This window comes from Argiope bruennichi, chromosome X1 (genome assembly GCF_947563725.1).
Source record: "Argiope bruennichi chromosome X1, qqArgBrue1.1, whole genome shotgun sequence".
In the NCBI taxonomy this organism is placed as follows: Eukaryota; Metazoa; Arthropoda; class Arachnida; order Araneae; family Araneidae; genus Argiope; species Argiope bruennichi.
The window spans coordinates 84,165,141-84,181,314 of NC_079162.1; the positions used below are offsets into that span (position 1 = coordinate 84,165,141).

The 16,174-nt window shown below is 29.8% G+C and overlaps 1 protein-coding gene across 1 annotated transcript in view; it reads left to right on the plus strand.

Moving 5' to 3' along the window:
• The window catches only part of LOC129958833 (uncharacterized), a 237,069-nt gene that overhangs the window by 123,488 nt on the left and 97,407 nt on the right, over positions 1–16,174 (plus strand). Inside the window, exon 2 of the mRNA XM_056071546.1 lies at positions 9,843–10,048. Coding sequence (XP_055927521.1) covers positions 9,843–10,048 — 206 coding nt within the window. The remainder of the gene's footprint in view (positions 1–9,842; positions 10,049–16,174) is intronic.

Below are 16,174 nucleotides of genomic sequence, written 5' to 3' on the forward strand. Positions count from 1 at the left end.
GGTAGTGTTCGCGCAGCTTCTGAACGCACTTTAATTCCATGAAGCTAAACTTAAACATATTCCACTCATGGCTCTTTTGAGATCAAAAGAATTTTCTCTGATCGCATTTTCTGATCGCATGACAAGGAAAAATAAATGATACTGATGAAGGCTAAGGAGACGATAAATAGAAACAAATTCCTGCCATGCATTTAACTCCTTTTAATTTAATTATACGAAGCAAAGCATTTTTCTTTATTAAATTTTTGGCGCTTGTGTTGATGAATTTGAACAGAGATTTTTGAGAACAAAAATTTTCTATGCTTCCCTCTTGAGATATTGTAATAATCCACGATTGTTGGGAAAGAGATAAATTATATTTGAAAATCAAATTACATCTTTTTTACAGGAAAAAATATTTCAAAATATACCATAATTTTGTCATGCTCTTTATCAGTAGTTCTGTTATATACACATCCCGTTTTGAAACAATACAAGGTTTTGGGAAGAAACCTAATAATTTTGAACTTTTGTCAAATGTCTAGGACGACACTTGATATGGCACCCCCTCTCCAAACTTCTACACAGCATCAGCGAGATGACGTTAAGACCCAGCGGAAGTAATGAGCGCCGTATCCATTTACACGGCTGCTTTTCGGTGGTAGTTGCAACTTTTCAAAAATGAAATCCTTCGGTATGACTCCGAAACATTAATACTAGAACATCGCACCCATATAATCACCCTGAAAGATTATACAAATTGTGTTCATTGTAAAGAGAAAGAACTTATTTTTAGATATTTTTGTTTATGTACTTATCTATTTGAATTAAAGAATATCATAACTTAAACGAAATAATCAACATGTGTAATAATTTAATATTTTTTTTTTTCTAAAAGAAACAAACACCAATTCTATTTATAACAAGCAGTTAAGTCTAATTTAACTAAGCATAGTGTTTTAATTTTCTAAAATACAATTTTTGAGAAAGCAAAATAATTTCAAACATTTTGAAGTATTTAAAATTTTATTTGGACTATTTTGTATTTATTCCTAAAGAACTTACTGTTTTTTTTTTAAATTGACTGTTGATATGATTACATACAAGAAAACCAGAGCTAAAAACATACATAGTTTCAAACACAAATAAAAATCAGAAGCAAGAAATTAAAGGGTTTAATAAAGCTTTCAGTTCTTTGAATAACTTTATTGTTCGGTATATAATATTACTAAAGAAAAACTCTGAATTTCGTGATTTGAAATTGGGCCTTAAAGCAATGTCAGCTTAAGTATTATTTAGTACATGTTCATGTAATATATCCTATAGATTGTCTATAATACATTGTATTTTGCCGTTTTAAAATTTTATTGTTTATAGATGCCATTTTTTAGTATAAAAATATTAGAACCGTATTTAGACTATTTATTCAGAAAATAGCGAAAAAAATTATTACAAACATAAATAATATATTCAGATAGGTAATTAGATTCACCCCCAACATATGCAATAAACATTTCAAAAAAAAAAACTTACCTATATGTGTGAGCATAAAATACAAGTTAGTTATAATTAAAATACATTAATATATAAAAGTAGCTCTTTATTACATAAGAACTGGAATTTAGAGATCAGTTAAAATTACTTATATATAAAAAATGGTGCTTTATTTGAAAACGTCTTTGTGAAAAAGATGAAAGTGGATTTATACATTTCGCCATGTTAATTTGAGATTCACTCTCAGTTTTGCAATTCACAATTTTTTTAGAAAATAGATAGCCAACGATATTTAACGTACATAACTAAAAAAGTATCAGTTTCTTCCTTTCAAGTAAGTTTGTACAGTAATTGAAATGTTTTTGTGCAACAAAACGAGATGAAAACCACAAAAAATATTTGTCATACAATTTGTAATAAATAAATTATTAAAAATCTAACGTAAAAATTCCTTTATAATACATTTCTCTAGAATATAATTTCAGACTGTAGAAGAGAAGGTGGAAAAACAAACTTTAAAATCCTATTTTTAACATAAAAAGAACAAAATAACGCTTTTAATCCTTTAAAAAGGAAATAGCCTTCCTCGTCATTAAGTGATTAGCATTTAATCGTCCAAATAGTCATTATAAAGTTAATCACACATATGGATGTCAAAATAAACTCGTATAGACGTACTTAACTAAGATGTATTAACAAAGCAAATTGGATATTTTTTTCATGTGATATTCAGTGTGGTTTAGTTTTTTTAGCATGTTTTTCAGTTTCTTACGTTTTTACGAATATATTTTGAGCTCTATATTTTTGATAAAAAATTATTTTCGTCTTTTAAGTACTCTAAAAAAAGTGTATTTTCCCCCTTAAATTTTCAATTTTTAAAATTATTTTTTTAATCTTTATATATTTCAGAATTTATAATTATAAATATTTTGGAAGTTTAAATCATTTTTTTCTAAATTCATAATCAGATGACGTTATTCATACAGAAGAAAATGAAAAAAAAATATGGATTGTACTGATTATTAAACTTTGAAAATGCTATATTATTGTATTACCATCGAGAGAACAAAAGTGTGCGCAATTTTAGAGATCTATGTCATCAAAAAATGAATGTAAAATTAACTACAGAACAGTTTGTACTACGCCTTTACGAACATCAAACAATTTTATCAGATAAAAGGGCGAAAAAATGCATGACTAACATCAATTATTTATGAGATAATTTAATTTAATTATAACAAAAAATGCGCTTCTCGCCTGATTCATTCATAAAATAAAATTATTAGTAATATCAGCTTCTTTCGGCAGTTTTTTTTTTTCGTAAAAAAAAAAAAAAAAAAAAAAAAAAAAACGAAAATCATGTTTTTTCGGAGAAAATATTTAGATATTAATCTCATACTGATTACATATATATATATTTCAATCTTATCTACATATGAACTGGATATTTAAATAAAAAAAAATCATGAATGCACTTAGCTTAAGATGTTATTCCAAATGGTTAACACAAAAATTACAATGTTGCGATTGGATGCCAGCCGAACGTATTCGTGTTCTTTCCTATGGCAATAATACAAGTACGACAAAAATTTACGAGATGGCGCTGTAAAACATTGCCAGAAAAATTGCCTGTATGAAATGTCTAAAGACATTGTAGAAAGAGACTCTTATAGTTAGTTATAAAAAACATTTTTTTGTGTGTAAAATCGAGTTTTTTCAGGAAAGACACACACACACACACACATACAAGAATTGCTTGTTTAAAATTATAAGATTTTATATTCCTTTTAACTTTCTGTTTTCACCAGAATAAATATAATTACTTAAATTATTACGCTATTTAATATTACATTATTAGCACATGCTCAAATGTTTGATTATATGAATCATAAGTTATTTTTCAATTCAAAATGGCTGTTATTATATTTAATACCATCGGCAGGAGATTTCGATGAGAACACATGAGCAGTTTCCAATCCAACTAATACATTTTATTGCAATTGGTTTCTACGGAATATTCAGATTATTGGAATAAACTCGAGGCAAAGAGGTTGTCTATGATTAAAATGATTGGGCGTATGGGGCGCAAGGCGATAGATTTGCGTGATATGATCGTCAACGAAACGCTTTTAATTCAATTAAAACCGAAGAGCAAACATAGCGTGTCAGCATAACTACCACAGTTACTTAAGTTACGAGCTTTCCTTCTAGAATATACTGAAGGAACCTACATTTATGGTTTCTGAATAGTACGAACGAGTTTCGTTTAAAGTTGTGTCTTTTCAGTGGTTTGATTTTTGTGGGTTATTTTTGTACGTGTAAGTTCGCGTTTTAGTTAAAGAAGTTTAAAAAGTGTCGATGTGTATTTTACTTACAAATAGCATTTTTATTTTGTTATTTTAGTTTCCAACTATTTCGTTATATTTAACTGAAAGCTTTGAAAATAAATGCTGCGATTTTAGGATAATGAGAAATTCTCCGAGTTGTAACAGAACAGGAAACTCCTTTTGTTTGCTTTAAAACAATCCTCATTTATCTTAAAAGGGTTTCGTTACGTAATTTGCAACTTGGATTAAAAATAAAAGTATCTTGGCTGATGATTGACCTAGATTCTCATCGTGCAAAATCAATGTATGAACAATCAATCAATTTCAAACGAACTACAAGAAAACCCAATATTCATTCGAATTATTTAACCTTTCTTTAGTCACAGTCGTTGGCTAGACTGAAAACTGCAATACAACCAGATCGCCAAGCTCGAGAAAAGTTCACTAACCTTTAAAATGATAGTAAAACGACCGCCATCTTGGTTGATGGGAAAAATAGGAATATAGATTTGTTGTTATTGAAATTTTGTGAATTGTCACGTTGGCGATTTCAGTCCAGTTATATTAACGACACGTTTTAAAGCAACACAAGGGCTATTTTTGGACTGATCTCGGCTGTCAGATGACGAGAATGACACCTGAGCTGGCAACCTGCTCTCCAAATTTTAGCACCACACCAACGGGAGGAAATTTGGCCCCAACTGATTTAACGTGCACCAAACCCGCTTAAACGACGTTTCTGCAATGGAATCGGATCTGAAACCTAGAACCGCCCAATTCTGAAGTCGAGACCTAAACATCATGCCACCTCGACCATCACTTTTGGCGAGTTATTGCTTAAAAAATTATATCAAATCTTACTGTGCATTTATGAGGTATTGTAACTAAAGGAGAGAAGAAAAAAACACACCGGAGAAACAATAACTGCAGTATTTTGACAACCGAAATATAGTACCATTATGAAATTATATTTAAAATTTTAATGGAGAAAGATCTATTAAAAAAAAGGAAAGCCTTTTTAAAAAATTTAATACATATACACATGTGAAAAATTAAATTCTCTTAATGTATACGTATATTGTCATAGTTTTGTTGTACTAATATAAATAAAACCTTCTCAGTTATAAGAGTGGCATTGTGAATTTTCTCATTTTGTAGTTGTTCAATGAGGTTTTCTGATTTCATGAAGTTCAATGAAGTTTGTTATTTTATCATAATTTGCGACTTTTTCTTTTATTACCCTCTAAGTAATGAGACGACTTTCCTCGCCGTTGAATGATAATCATCTAATTTTCTGAAATCGTCTGAACCATCATTAAATGGGAAATATCTTTCAGATATATTTACAAAATGGCAAAATTACACGGTAAATGATGTATCTTTCGCACTTCTAAACTAATTGTAAAGAAAATGTAGGAAAAAGTTATAAGTTTCAAATTCTTTAAAAAAAGATAATAATAATAAAACCTTTAATTTTCTTTCGGAACAAAATAATTTCTGAAAAAATCGGAGATTTTCAGTATCATCAAATTCTTCTTAGTAGTTCGTTTTTATTTAAGGAAGCTAGTCATTGTATAATATTTGTTGTTGTTTCTTATTGCACTTAGACAAGCCCGCTGTTACGAAGACAGCGATTTCAGCCGATAGAGGGTGCGTCTCCTGTTTTAGTAGCGCCAACTAGGGCCAAGAGTGCGACTTTGCCACTCACGCGTCACTCATTCGCTTGCACAACCCCCTTTTTATAGGAGGGAACATTCACTCAACTCACAGATAGAACAGAACTTGTTTTGTTTCTATGTTAATAAACTTGTAATGAAGGAGTCAATTACAACTTAGAAAGTATTTATGCAAAGTTGACAAACACCTAATTTTTAATTCATATACATTATATTATTTGTAAAATCATTTGCAAAAATAGTATTTAATTTATAATTGACGAAAGATTTTAAATAAAAGATCTTCATGAAATAAAAATTAAAATTTTAAGAATTTTATGAAATGTAATCGTTGTATGAATTATTTATGATTTCATAGATACGTTTTATGTAGGAACGTATCACTCCGTCACGCTAACCGTCCGTTGCGAATGGAGTAAGAATTAATTAATCAGTTCTTAATTAATATATTTTTATTTTTAAAATTATTTGCAAAAATAATATTTAATGTATACTTGACGAAAGATATTAAATAAAAAATCTTCACGAAATAAAAATGAAAATTTCAAAATTTTATGGAGTGTGATATTTGCTGAATTTTATCGACTTTGCAGTACATTCTAATTCTTGTATGAATTATTTATGATTTCACAGATACTTTTTTATGTAGAAAGCAAGACTCACTCCGTCACGCAAACCATCCGTTGCGAATGGAGTCAGAATTAATTACTCTTTAATTTTGCAAATGGGAAAAAAATCTAGATAATTCGTAATAAAAGGTATTTATATATATTTTCTTTCATTGTTACTCAAGTTGATTTCTGATTTTGCTCTATATAGTTGCATAAGGATCACTAGGCAATATCATTTAATACATTTTACACCGTCGATAACAACTAAAAAATAGAATATTTTCCTAATGGTATTTTTTATTTATTATCGTATATTTATAAAAACGTGGAATCTTCTATCAAACCAAAAAATTTTGGGGCTCTTAAGGTACTTCTAATACATATAAAACATATAGCCTTCTTGAAGGTCTTTCAGGAGAAAATGACCCGCATATGTGTTTTGACTGTAAGAAAACATTAAGCGAGCCCTTTACTATCAAGCGCCAGCCAAAACGTGGTATATCAGTTTTTTAAAGAAGCTGTTGATTAACGTAATTAGAGGATTTAATTCATAGCCTTCTTTCTCTGATTCGTGTTCTTCTATTGTGGTATGTCTTAACCCACTATGGCATTGGGGAACTTGGTTATGAAACATATTAATTGTGTAATGTCTATATAATTTTATTCTATATTGTGTAAGAGGTGTTCATGAGTGAAAGTACACAAGGAAGTACAGACGATACCATTTCCCGATTTTATTTTTCGATTAAGAACAATGAAAATTACCTTCTATTTGTATATAAAAATCTATTCAATCCTCACCAGTCCTTGATATCATTCATATTGAATGAAATGAATGGTATCAGGTGTACTAAAAAGTTTAAAATACAACGGAACAAATTTCTTGCACGGAAATATCTTTTTTATTCTGATAAAAAAAAAAAATTGGCAGCGATAAAAGACGAAGCCCTGTAATTCATTAAACGAATCATAAAAGGCAAAAAAAGCCAACCTCCTTTCAAAATGCATTTGCCTTTCACTAACCTAATAGAGTAAAAGAAAGCTTCGAATTATGAATAAATCATTTATCACAATTATCGTAACTCATAAAAAAATCCGCAAAAAAACTGCAATCAGATTATACAAGATCATGATAAGGGTTAAGAATCAGATAAGAAGCATTCTTCATTAAAAGTCCGCTCAGATGAATGAAAGATTGGCGAGCTAATCTTAGTCATTAAACTAATTTAAACTGTGAGTAATGATGAGCAGTGTAAGAGCAATAAAAACACTCACAGAGTGCTGTAACTTCTTTTTGCAGTGAATTATGTAGAAATATGTCATAGAAAAAAACCCGAAAACTCGTTAACTAATAGATGGATACCTTGAAGCTTATCGAAGCGAATTTGGTAATTAATAGTAAGTCTCTTTCATGTACATTCCGTATACGCTACTTTGTGGTCAATTTGGCCAATTACTATGCAGGAATATGAGTGATAATCTTCTGAATTATTTGGATCTACAATTTTTACTGTCTATTGTAGAACGAATCGATAAATATCAATAAAATAGAGTAAATTATAATAAAAAGAAAAAAAACGTAAAAACGCTCAAGGTGCTTGAAGATCATGACATAACACATGATTATATGGTGTAATCGTATTGGCTTGTGGTCGTTGTGTCATGGATTCCTGGTCTGCGGCTGTAAAGGGGATGCAAAAAGGGGGGGGGGATCCTAGAAACCTTGCTCGATTGTTGGACAATAACACAAAATATTATCATACGATGGTCTTCATGGTCGAAGAATCGTGAGTTTCTGCATTTGGTGGCAGAAAAAATAGTAAATTGCATATGAATAGGAAGAACAAGCAAAGGCCGCGGTGGCCTGGTGGTAAAATCTCGGCTTGTGAACCGTAGGGTTTCAGGTTCGAGACTCGATTCCACCGAAGAGCCGTCGTGTAAGTGGGTCTGTTGCCCGTTAAAACCGTCATGCCAAACGTCCTCCCGTTGGTGTGGTGTGGAGAGGGGGGTTCCAGCTCAGGTGTCGTCGTCGTCATCTGACCGCGGTTCAAAATTACGAGGTCCGTCCCAAAATAGCCCAACGGGATGTTAATATAACAAAACTAAACTAAAAAAAACAAAACTGTAAGAATTTTAAAGGCTTAAAACGAAACAGGATTGCATTACGTTCCGAAGCCAGAATCTCCGCATTTTGGTCGATATATCGTGTGTTGCAGAACTAATGAAATAACGTCAATTATATGCAGATGGGACAAAAACAAATATATATATAGAGAGAGTCAATTAAGAATTATAAAATGAAATTAATTATATGTCCAGTGACATACAATCTTGGTGCATTTTATTGTTGATTCGACACAAAATGCTCGCATATTTCTGTGGTATGATAATTTGAGAAGCTAGATGCCAGTACCCAAAATGTTGAATGTTCCTCACATTATACTATTCCTTAAAACCGAGTTGTCTGCCTGAAGGGAGGGGACAGTAGTGGTTTTGTCACAAAATTACAACTTCGACATTGGAGAGCTATGCGCACTGAATCCTTTGTGGTACAGAAGTATGGTGATATGGTGCGGAATCTTCTAGAAGGAGCGCCATCTCTTTTGCAGTTCACGACATCTAGCCATAGATCAAAATGGAGCGATCCTTCCCAAAATTGCCATCATAGGTAAAAAGATACGTTTACACGTAACATTTGAGAAATGGTTGCTGATAGAGTTATTCCATGTATTTTCATATAACTACATTACTTCGAAACTGACCACGCCGAGGAGGAAATTATAAAGCGAATATTTTGCACAACATAAAAAAGTTTTTACGCTGATTGAAAATACTCATAACTTTAGGCTAAATAAAAATTAACTGCTAATATTAGAATGAAATTTAAATACATTATTTTATCATTTAAATACTTTTTGAAATAAAATAACTATGACAAGTACTGACTAGTATTAAGGCAGGTTTAATCTTGCGTCGAATCATTTTCCTTTAAAAACTTTACTTACTTGTTATGAAATAAAATTCATAAGAAATCCATAGTAAATTTCATAAAAACAGCTAAAAATTATTTTATTAGTGTGCAGGAAAGTTTAATTTTAATTTTTTCTACCTTTCAGCTTTTAAATTTAAATTTAATTATTTTAGTTATTATAGAATCTTGAAATCAGTTTTCCTCAAATTCATATCAGATGGCGCCACTTGTGAAAAATTCAATACTGTTCTAAATCAGTGGATTAAATAATAATTAAGGACAGAAAATATTGTCGTAGTGAATGTATAAGTGTAATAAGAAAAATTCAAGACTCTTCACCTTCAGGAAATGTGAATAAAATTGATTAAAAAACACAATTTTTACAAACGGAAAATAATTTGTGTTGAATAAAAATCGATCAAGAAACAATGGATTGTCTTCATTTATTATCAATGCCTATTCTTAAAACTTTTTCTACAAATTACAGACAGATTGTGTACGAAACTAAGAATAAACAAATATGGATCATTATTGGCTTTATTTTAAGCCTGTTCTTTTTAAAAACTATTAATTTCTTATTTGAAAAACTGAGTGAACATTTTTAAAAGTCGTTATTGAAGTATCGTTTAACTTTAGTAATAATAGTTTAGCGTTGACATGTAGAGTAATTTTTATAAAACAATAACTAATAATTATTGTTTCATAAAATTTATTCTACATATTTAATAGGAATGCTATATTGAATTCAGAAAACTAATTCGTCTAAATTATTTTTAAAATGCAGGTTGTTATGCCCTCCGTTTCTTGAACATCTCAGTGCCTGGAGCCGTACCCGTCGGAGAACCTGTTTGGCTGAAGTGTGATTTTGATTTGGAAGGAGATGACTTATATTCTGTGAAATGGTACAAAAACCATGTGGAGTTTTATCGTTACCAGCCTCGAGACAGACCACCTGGACAAACATATCGATTAGCTGGAACGTTTGTAGATGTAAGTAACATATGTTTTATGTATCTTATTTTTAAAATAGCCAAAACTTGAAATGTGGATTCAAAATTTGTCACTATTCCAGCAAGTCATAGAAAAAAAAAAAAAGCAGTCTGTTCAATAATTTTTCTATATTAAATAAAAGGATACCTTAGCAAAAGCAGTTTTTAAAACACATTTTAATTAGTGTTCTATAAAAAAAACATTTTTTATTTGAACTTATTTCTACTTTTCAATTATTAATTTATAAAATTAATCGTTATTTACAAAAAGTATATAAAGTATCTTTCACAATTTTACTTCCAGGCACCATTTCAAGTATGGAATTTAATAAAATAAAAAGGTTACTCAAATAAATTGTTTAATTGATAATTACACTAGAGTTTGACGGTTTTTCAAACACCGTTTTAAAAAACCGGTTTTATAAAGTAAATTTGCCACATTTGAAAACCGGTTTTTAAATAATAACTACACTATAATGAAAACCGGTTTTCCTGAACGCCTGGATATTCCTCTTCTTTAAAAAACCAACCAACAAACAAATATTTTGAATTTTATTGGTTGGGATCGATTGGTTTAGCAGCTGAAGGCTTAGGCGAGAATATACCAATTTATTAACAAGAAACGGTATATCTGAATTTCTGTTAGATGACCTAAAAAATTTAAAAACTGAAATAAGTTTGAAATTATTATATGCTTTAGAAGAACAAATTCAAGAAAGAAGTAGAATTGGCAAGTCTTTTGCCGCATTTGCACATTTCTAGTTCAGCGAAGAAATCTAGTGTATTTTCTTTAGCTTCAAAAACCGAGACTATTGAGTTATCTGGAACTATAATGTCTAGAATATATCCGAATTCTTATGTGGAAAGCAATTCTGATGAAGAGTAAATCGAAGAAACTACTCATCAGAGTAATGCTTTTTTAAAAGAAGTCATGGAAAAATGAATTCAAAAGTTTCTTGAAGACCCTGAAGAAAAATTTCAAAACACAAAGACACTGAAAGCTGAATTTTAATTATTTGAGTCAACAAATAAAAGAAAAAAAAATTACATTTGCTATTTGATGCCATGAAAACTATAAAACCAACCTCAGTAGCTAGTGAAAGAGTATTTTCAATTTCAGGCAATATTGTATCCAAAATAAGAACAAGACTTAGCCACCGTTCAGTGGATATTTTATGTTTTTTAAAATCCTATTTTCTTAGGAGAAATTAAAACTAGTGAAAATAATATAAGTATTATTTAAAATTTTTTGTTTGAATTTTCGTTATTTTGTGTAAGTAATATGTATATGTAATTCTTAATTTTCTTTTTATATTTTGACTTTGACATTGATTTTGTTTTTTGTTATTTTATATAAATTAAATAAAATATTTTCCCCTATTCTATTTTTTTTTTTGAATTAATTTTTTTGAAAAATTAGAAAACCGGCTAAAACGGTTTTTTTTTTGTGGAAATATTTAATTCGAAAGTCGGTTTTTGTATAAACCCTAAATTAAACTATCATGAATATAAAAGTGTTCAAAATTTCAAGAATATAACACATCAAGAAAAAAAGAATGAATTCTATATAACTATAGTATAATGATATAAAGTGTATTACAAAATTCCATTGTTACAAACATGATACAAGTGCAGTTAAATAGATTTTTTTATTTGAATTGATTTCAACTTTTCAATTATTAATTTATAAAATTAATCGTTATTTACAAAATATATATAAAATATCTTTCACAATTTTGCTTCAAGGCGCCGTCTCGAGTATGGAATTTAATAATATAAAAAAGTTACTCAAATAGATAGTATTGTTGATAATTAAACTATCAAGAATACAAAAGTGTTCAAAATTTCAAAATTATAGCACATCAAAAAAAAAATGTATGAACTCTATATAACTATACTATAATGATATAAAATGTATTACAAAGTTCCATCGTTACAAACATGATACAAGTGAAGTAAAATAAAAGTGTATGAAAACAATTGGAATTTTCATAGAATAAATAATGTGAACAGCTAATTCAGAAACACTACTTACAGTAAAACACATTTTAGATATTCCCTTTTAGGCACGCAAGAATATTTTCACGGTATTAATTAACCGCGTTCGTTATTAGAAGGAAAAAAAGGAAGAAAATAATCATCAAGATTAATGATCAAAATTTCTAATCAAAGAGTTCATTCAGTTATAAAATCCTTCAAAAAGATTGATAATTTTTAAATAATTATTCTCTTAATGAAAAATCTATCTCCACTCATGTTTTATGTATCTATAATTTCTGGTCAGATTATGTATCTATAATTTCTGAACATTAAAGTTTTATTTTATTGACTGAAAAAAATCCATCAAAAGATGTGGAGTGTGTATATATATATATATAATCTTCACAAATTTTATTTGTCTGTTTTCAGAGAAGATAATATTCTCAAATAGTGTATCAAAAGGGTTTAATCTGAATACATCATAAAGTTTACAGTAAAATCTATAAACAATGAAAATGTTTCTTCAAAGATTGTAATTACTATGATGGAAATCGTATCTCCACCAGAGCAAAAGTATTTTTAATGAAGGTTAAGATGTTTTAAATAGAACACTATGTTTATCTTTAATTATCTCTTACAGCGGGGCACCTCAAATATGAGCATGAGAAACTTCTGGCTTGGTTGGTTCTTGCCACCTTAGTGGGTACAGAAATGGTTATGATCGGCTACCTCGTACCGATGACGGAACGTGCTTCCCGGGGGAAGGGTTGTACCGTGACCGGTGATGGTCCTTAGGACTCATCCTTATCTCCCGCCATTGCTGTCGTAGAGGATCGGTCATTCAAATTAAATCCCAGGCCTTTTGAGTAGGCGGAGTGGAGTAGCCTTCTGTGTATTATCTTAATTATACTGACCATTTACGTTATGTAAATGTTCGGTCGAGCCGTCAGATTGAAATTATTACCAAGTAGTATACTTAGGTAAATCTATGACTTAAGCATTCCTGATACAAAGGAATATCGTATTTCTGTTAGCCAAGCCACCTAGGAGCATCTAGATTGCGCCTATCTGACCAATATATGGAAATATAGATTGCTCTGCTCGGAGAATTTCTTGGGGAACTGACCCGTACTTGTATTCTAAGGATTTATGGTATAACTTTGAGTAGCGAACAAGCAATTCGCTAAATCCGGTATCTGTCAACCAATTTTTGAATGATGCCTTTTAAGACCTCAAACAAAGGAAAGAAACTACAAAATTCGTCTGCCGGTTCATGCTCTCGGTCATGGTATGGTTCAAGAACTGTGTCACTAGTGCCGCAGCATTTGTATGAATCTGAACATAGGAAAAGTAAATAATTAGCAGTATATGTACTGCGTTTTAAAAAAAGAATCATAATAGGTATCGGTATGGGCAAGTAATGAGGTATTGGTTAAGATAAGGTTAAAGTATCGGTTAGAAAGCTATAAGTTCACGTCAATATCTGTTGTGTATGTAAGATCCTCGTACATTAAATTTAATGTTATGGGCTCAAAGTCCACTTGTTGATGTGATGCGGAAGTTTAGGGAGAGGATGCTAGACTAGGTATCGTTCTAATCATATGAGTTGCTTGAACTATATTAGGATGTGGTCCGTACTAATATAGCCCTCACGTTGCGTCGAAACGGAAAGTTAATGTAACTGAACAAAAAAAGTAAGCCTTTTAGGGAAAAAATCCTATTATATAATGACAAATGATTTTTGAAAAAGTAGGACATATTAAAAAAAAAGGCATTTAGAAATATACAATATTTGAAAGTCCTATATATCTATTTAATTAATTACATTTTGTAATTGCAATATTTTTCATATCCGTCTCTCTTCCTTAAAGTTTACATTATAAGAAAATAAAATAAAAAAGGAAATTTCATAAAGTTGAAGGAATTCGTTTTGAGATTTTATATCAATCATGTCTAAGTGCGTGCTCGCATGAAAAGCTTGAATAAGACTCAGAGATATTTCTTTGGCACGATATATTCTTAAGGCTATACAAATGTAAGAGTCGAAAATATAATCTCTTTCATACGGTATTGCATTCAGCTCTGTAGGATAGCTTATTCTATTAGTCCAAAAGAAAAAGCAACCCATAGGAATACGAAAAAATCCATAATAGCCTTCAGTGTTGAAAGCTCTTATTTCGTAAGATACTCGTTCAGAAGGAATAGAAATATTTATCACAAAATGAAGAATGCCTAGAATAGAATATTTTCATTTCAACATATTATTCTGAACAAAACATATCCGAAATGATTCATTTAAATAAATCTACAGTAGATATGGATAGATACAGATAGATAGACACTTTTATCAAACATTTTTACTACTTCTATAAACGTATGGCAACAGTCAAGAATTTATTTCATTTTATCGTCTGAAAGCAAATTTGTTTTTAATGTAAATTTTAACTTTATTTTTTCCAAAATTTAGAATGTATTTGAGTAAAGAATATGCTTTAAAATTTATTTGAGCAAATAAATTCTTTCTTCAAAAATATTTGAAATGTTGCGAAAAAAAAAAAAAAAACTTCTTAACAAAAGCAGGAGCGATTGAGTGGAGTAAATGTTTAAAAAAAGCGTTATGTCGAAGAAGGTTGAGAATCAGTCATAGAAGCTCTGAAAGACTGTCTGCTTTCTCTTTATATTAATATGACTGTTAAATCAGAGGATTGACCCTTAGTGATCGTCATTTAACTATTGCAAGCATTATTGAAATAATTCGTATGTGGAAAAAAATCGAAATCATCAATAAATGGGGAGGAATAATTCATGAACTTTACACCACAATAATGCATCTTTTCACAGTGCTATTAATATTTGTTAAATTTTTACAAAGAATATCAAATAATGCTCCAAATGCTCCGTATTCACCGGAAATGGCACCGTTTGATTTTTTTCTTTTTCCAGTGTTGAAATTGCTTCTTCTTGCTTACCATCTTAAGTCGATTAATTGGATAAAAGTAAATTCATTATCAACTCTGAAAGGGTTTCAAAAATTAATTTATGGCATATATTGGGATGATTGGATAAAATTGCGGAAGAAGAGCATGGCAGTCAGAGAAGATTACTTTGAAGGAGATGCAATAAATTTTGACCAATTAACTGATACCCTTTGTTTTATGTCACCATTGTAGGTACTTTTTGATCACAATAGTATAACTACACTGCAAAAGTAAAGTCTCAAAAATTTTTTGGCATTGCATTTAATTTTCGGAAAACAAATGTAATTGAAAAATTAAAATAATTACTGAGCAATTACAATATGAGTAAACCCATAGGAGTATTCACGGATGAAAGTTTTTTCTTTGCAAGAAGTTTTAGAAGAAGGAACATATATATGTTATAATATCTCTTAATCTAATTTAAATCCTAATTAATTTCCTAATTTTTATCTTAATTAGTCCATATTAAATGCTGATGTTTTGAAATGTTCTCTTATTTCCTGATCCAATTCCAACTTTATATTTAATTAATTCTACACGCGCTCTATAAAACTGCTGCTCTCAGCATTTTCTCACTCTCCGAGTAAAGGGATAAAAATCCTTAATGCTTACAATATTCTTTTAAAGATACCTAAGTTTCTCAAGATTTATTCGGTTCCTCCCTAAATTATTTTTTTACAGTAAAGCTTTCTGAATTACATTTATCATTATTTTTCCAATTCTTAAGAAAAACAAGTTTACGATTTAAATAAAGTTGATAGGATTATTTTTCATTTATGATAGCAAAATGAGGAAAAGTTGAACAACCAAAACGTACAAAAAGGCAATTCTTTATACGCTTTAGAAGGAAAGACATTTTAAAGCGGAAATATCGTGATTCTGGGAGTATCTAATACATCATCTTATTACGGTTAGTATACGACATAAATCCCAGATTAGATTAGGTCGGTTTTTTCGAAAGCATTTCTTTATGAATTAATTCATGAATATTGTTTATAATTTTTAGGGTTTTCGTGATTTGAATAAGGCTAAACATTTGACCATGGAGCATTTATTAATACAGTTCCGATTTCTTTTTTATCTTTCATGGAATGAATGACAATGGGATGTATATAATTTGAGTGACTGCAAATGAATAGATTATGGCTTTATTCACTAAATAAAACTTA